Source organism: Podospora anserina, chromosome 5, assembly GCF_000226545.1.
Source record: "Podospora anserina S mat+ genomic DNA chromosome 5, supercontig 4".
NCBI classification, from domain to species: domain Eukaryota; kingdom Fungi; phylum Ascomycota; class Sordariomycetes; order Sordariales; family Podosporaceae; genus Podospora; species Podospora anserina.
In genome coordinates, this window is record NW_001914844.1 from 434,306 (window position 1) to 439,817 (window position 5,512).

Consider the following 5,512-nt stretch of genomic DNA (forward strand, 5'->3'; position numbering starts at 1 on the left):
AGTGGTTGACCCACATGTAGGGGAGGAAGTACCAGACAAACATGTTGGCGGTGCCGAACTGCTTGCAGAGGTACACCAGAATGGAGATGGTGCAGGCAATACCAATGTCGCTCATGATGATAGCCCAGGCATCACGGTTTTCATACAGAGGGCTGCGGGGATCAAAATGGTTGACCCCGCCGCCGAAACCGTTCTTCTTGCCCTTCCCACGGCCCTCTCTGTGCCTCTCGTGGTTGTTGTGTCCGGTAACGTTGGTGAGGAGGTAGTTCCACCAGCCGATGGTCTGCTGGCCAACCAAGTGGATCAAAGTAACGATGGGAGTCTCCTCGGCGAGCTCATGAAGCTCATGGACCATCTTGCCGAGGCGGGTGGCCTGCTGCTCGCGGGTGCGGGGAAGGAAAACCATGTCGCGCTCCATGTTGCCGGTGGCCTTGTGGTGCTTGCTGTGGCTCAGCTGCCAGCTGTAGTAGGGGACCAAGAGAGCAGAGTGAAGGAACCAGCCGGTCACGTTGCAGACAGTCTTGGAAGCGGAGAAGGCACCGTGGCCGCACTCGTGGGCAAGGACCCAGATGCCGGTACCGAAGAGACCCTGGAGGAAAGTGTAGACACCCCAGAGGACCACGCGGGCAGCCTTGTTGGGGACGTACTCGGGGGTCACAAAGTTGTGCCAGAGGTAGAAGGTGGTGGCCAAAAGAGCAATGTCACGGGCGACATAGCTGAAGCTGCGGACGTTGGACCGCTCGAAGCAGTGCTTGGGAATGGCATCGCGGATCTCCTTGATGGTGAAGTCGGGGACCTCGAACTCGTTTCCGTAAGTGTCGATGAGCTTGCCGTAATTCTTCTTGGGAGCCGGGGCGTCAGTCGAGGCAAGAGACGAAAGCGAAGTGGACGAGGCCGAGTGACGGGGAGAATCGGCGGGGGAGGGAGCGTAGCTCGAGACGGCCGAGTCGCCGTTGATAGCCTTTCTTTGAGAGGCGTTCTTCTCGGCAGCAACGCCGGAAGACTTTCCAACAGCCATGGTGAGGGATGTCGCACGAGTAATTGGACGAATTGGAGAAGATGGACGCTGAGGAAAAACAGCTCCGGGTAGTACACCGTGTGCAAGAACAGCAGCAACGGGCGGAAGGGAGAGAGGGAAAAAAAAAGGAAGGGTCTGGGGCACGGGTGTTGTTAGTACGGCCGGATGGTTGATTTAGGATAGCGTCAGGTAGAGAAGGTGCCACGAACCGTTCCAAAAAAAAAAAAAAACAGAACCCGATCGGCCACACAGAGAGGGAAAAGAGAGGATTAGGAAGGCCAGGAGAGGAAGAGAAAAAAGAAGTCCCTTCTCGGTCCGGAAATTTTCGTGTGTGTGCGGCGGTTCGGTCTCCTTATCCGTGGGTCGATATGTCTGATTTTGTTGGGACACCGCTGCAACAGAAGGACCACCCGGCACAAGTCGATACAGAATATTGCCTGCCACTGCAACCACTTTGTAGCACAGTTTGCTGTCAATGCAGGAATGCGCCTTCTCCTTATTAAGTACAAGGCTGGGAGAGCATACATAGAGTTTGCTGCTCTGCGTGAAGGTCACGTATTGGCCACCTCACCATGGGATGAGGTGGGCAATCTCTTCTCTAGCTCATCCAGATGGCAATGTCTGGATCGATCTGGAGAGCAGAGAGCACCAGAGGTATTCACCGCCTCGCCTCTGGAGTGGGTGTGGGTGGCGGGAGACTCACATGCTAGGAACTCTTGACATTCTTTTTGCAAGCTGAGCCTGAGACAACGACGCAGTTGACCACATCTAGCATCATGCCGAGGCCCAACCGATTGGCTGCAATTGGAAAAGGGGCGGTGCTGGAGCGAACAGGAAGGCTCGAAGGCTAGTGTAGCTGATGATCGCCGTAGACTTGCATTTTCCCTTCACGCAGTCCTCTGAATTCGAATTCCAAAGAGTGAGATGGACATTCTGCTGTGCCAGCTGCCAACGATAAGTTGATCTAGTCCAAGAAACCCTCGGCCTCGAAGTCTCAGGCGCAGTGGCAAGGCCGTCATCCCAGCCCATCCAAACGAAGAAGCACCCCGAATTGACTCGTTCTTGCTGTTTTGTTTCGTCGACAGTTCTGCAACAACAACAACAATAACAGCAAGTCCCGTCTTGTCCCTCATCGATAAGATCCGTAATGTGGGGTCCCTATTAAGGTGGTGTTGCGGGAGCGGATAGGACCCACCAACCACAAATCCCAGCCAGCTGTCAGTGCATCTCCTTCTTCGTCTAATTCAGATTTTCGACTGCGGGGGCGGGGTCTTGCCTTCTCTTTGTCAACCACCCTCTCATCATCCAGCTGCTAGCCCTCTCCCTTTCCTTCATGTCATCAACCACCGTGTGTACCTACCCACCATCCGTCTCATTCTTCCGTCCATCCCATAACCCTCCCATCCCACTTCCCGGTCATAACCACCGGTGTTGCCCATCCACCCAAACACAACGTTTTTTTTATTCTCTGCCCCTGCTTGCTGCTGGCCAGACACACAACACAAAAAATGCATGTGCAAATCTTGGCTCTGTGGACCCCCCGATTTTGTTGGGGGAGCCTAAACCCTTTTTGTTGAGTGCTTCAAAACAACCCCTGTCACCTTGCACACCCCCCCTTTGCACCCATGATTGGCCGGACAGACGGAGGCCAAAAACCGAAAAAAATCGGAGGGTTCGGAACGGAGGGGGTTTGGTGTTGAAGATCGGGAGTCCGGGGAGTTGGTTTCTAGCCCCGGATGCGACGTTCTTTCTTTTTTGAAGGTCCAGAGCCGACGCCGAGTCAAGGCTCGGCATTTTCGCCGGTGGTTTGGTTTTCCCAGGCAACGGTTGGACGTTGTCCTCTACGTAGTTGTGGAAGCTTATTACCAGAGCCTCAAACTGTCTGTTCGCCCGCCTAGAGAATACATCGGATGGTTCTGGTCAGTTGTCAGGGAAGATAACTGAAACATCTTGCAAAAGCCTTTTTGGAGCTCGAGGCTCAGACATGATGGCACCAGACCACAATACCGACGTCACTTATCTCTTGTTTTGTGGATTGAAGCAGGACCGCATTCCGAATCCAGGCAGCGCTGAGTGTCTGGCGTCCGAGTCGTGTATTTTTACAGCCCCACCCACCTTTTCCGATATCTAGCCATAATTCTAGCTATAGGTAAGTTTAGTAGCGTTTAATATTTTAATAAAACTAACTATAAGGTACTATACTAAGTATTATATTTTATATTTAAGAGAAGACGAAATTATAGATATAGCTTCAAATATTAAGAAATAATATTTTTTTTAATTTATTATTATTAAATTATATAATTATATAAAACTTAACTGATTGAAACTAGAACTTTTGTAATAATTATTAATTAGCCTATTAACTTTAATATTACACATTTTAATTTAAAAGTAATATTTTTTACATTAGTTATTTAGTTATAGATACTGTAGGTACCAATATTCATGGATTATTAAAAGTTTCTTAATATTGTAATAATAAAAGTAAACACTAAGGTCAAATTAGATTTATAATTTGGATAAAATTAATATATTCTTCAGATTATTAAATATTTATTAGTAATATTGTTATTTGAAATAAAAATAATATTGTTGTTGGTTATAATAATGTTAATTATAATAGTATTATTCAATTTTAAACTATTACTTTGTGACGAACTTCTATCCAGAACCTCTGAAAAAGATACCGGTTAAAGGCTCTTCTGAACAATCCTAGTTCGGTACAGCTAAACAGTATATAATAATAGCTTGTCTCGATCACAACAGTCTAAATACCAACGATTATAACTTAAATTGCATACTGCGGAACTGTCTACCTGCACCAGCCAGTTCCTCGGTATATATAGACCTTGGGACCGTGGACCGTTGACTTACAGACGGTCCTCGGTCCACTCCTGATTAGCCGATACTGGACCGTGGACCGTGAGCTCCGCCGCGGTCCCCGGTCCCTATTTTATTAGCCCGTTTGCCCACCTAGACCGTGAGCCCCGCTCGACCGCGCGGTCCAGTCATGATTAGTCCCTCGTGGCCCCACTGTCTTCCAGAACCGTAACACGTTAATAACGAGGCTAAGGATAATAAGTAAGGTATATTCGGCCTACTACCTTTAAATAAACAGTTAAACAGAACGGCTTAACTGGGTTATAAAATAGTATCTACGGAGTTATATTAATTTCAAGTAAGACAATTAAGTTAAACTATTACTTACGGTATAATTAATATATAATATATTACTAATAGAGACGATTAAAGTTACACTATTCTTTATAAACTTTAAATATAAGGTATATTTACGGTAGGGATTAAGCGTTAAAGTACCTAGGGCTAAGGTTAAGGTAAATAAACTATATATATTTTACGGTAAGTTTAAGGAAAAAACTAAAGTTTATAAGGAAAAAGATACGGAAATATTATAATACTAAAAGGCTCGAAGGACCTTGCCTTAAAGGGAGAAATATAGTATTCTCTTTTATACGGAATTTATATATAAAACAATTAAGTAAGAAGCTAGACTATAGGAGGGTAAAACCTTTTATAATCGAAGAAAAGGTATTAAAAATAGTATTTAGGTTTAAACTATTAAGTATTATACAGCTATAATTAAATATTTTTTATATTTTACTTTTAGAACCGGTATTACAGGTAGCTAATTTAAATATATAAATAAAAGTTAAAGACGAAAAAGAAGAATATAATATAAAAGAAGTACTAAATTTACGTATTAATAATAAATAATTAAAATATTTAGTTAATTAGTTAGGCTACCTAGCTACGGATAACTTTTAGGAGCTAACTACGAACCTTAATTATTTTAAAAAGCTAAAGGAGTTCCATTGGAGGAACTCTAAACGACTAAAGGTAAGGAATACCGCGAAAGACTAACTATCAAAGCTAAAGAAAAATCGGAAAAAGCGTAGGGGATTAAGCTACCTACAGTACTAATACCCGTACTAGCGGAGTAGCCTTTAACTAAGTATCCCTTTCAGAGGTTCTATATAAGCGTTCGTCACACTTACCGTAATGAGCATCTTGTATGCTGCAGACTGCTCATGCTTCTTAGCACCAGATTACTTCTATCTAGCCCTAACTGGCTATTCTCTATTTAATCTAACGATTAACTAAGGGCGCCCCGCGCCTCTCATACTATTTAACTTACTGTTAGCTTAAATGTAACATTTATTACTGTTTCTAAAGTTATGTATTTATAAATTAAATAAATATGTTATAATCGTTGGTGGGGGACTAACGCACGGGGCGCGGGGCGCCCCTGGCCAGTCATTACGGACCAGTCGGAAGAGGAGCGAAAGGCTTATGGTGATCCCGGTGAGCGGAGCGATAGGATTACGGTGATTATAGTGAGCCTCAGGTGGAGGATGTAATCCGGATCACCGCTAAGGAACGCGATCTAGGTAATCTACAGGTCTATATATACGGAGAAACTAGATAGCTTATAAATAGTTCCGCGTGATGCAATGCGAAGCTCTGGTCTCC

The 5,512-nt window shown here is 45.0% G+C and overlaps 1 protein-coding gene across 1 annotated transcript in view; it reads right to left on the reverse strand.

Moving 5' to 3' along the window:
• The window catches only part of PODANS_5_4330 (uncharacterized protein), a gene marked incomplete at both ends in the record, with an annotated part of 1,118 nt that extends 100 nt beyond the window's left edge, over window positions 1-1,018 (reverse strand). Inside the window, one exon of the mRNA XM_001904950.1 lies at window positions 3-1,018. Coding sequence (XP_001904985.1) covers window positions 3-1,018 — 1,016 coding nt within the window. The remainder of the gene's footprint in view (window positions 1-2) is intronic.
• Window positions 1,019-5,512: the final 4,494 nt, after the last annotated feature.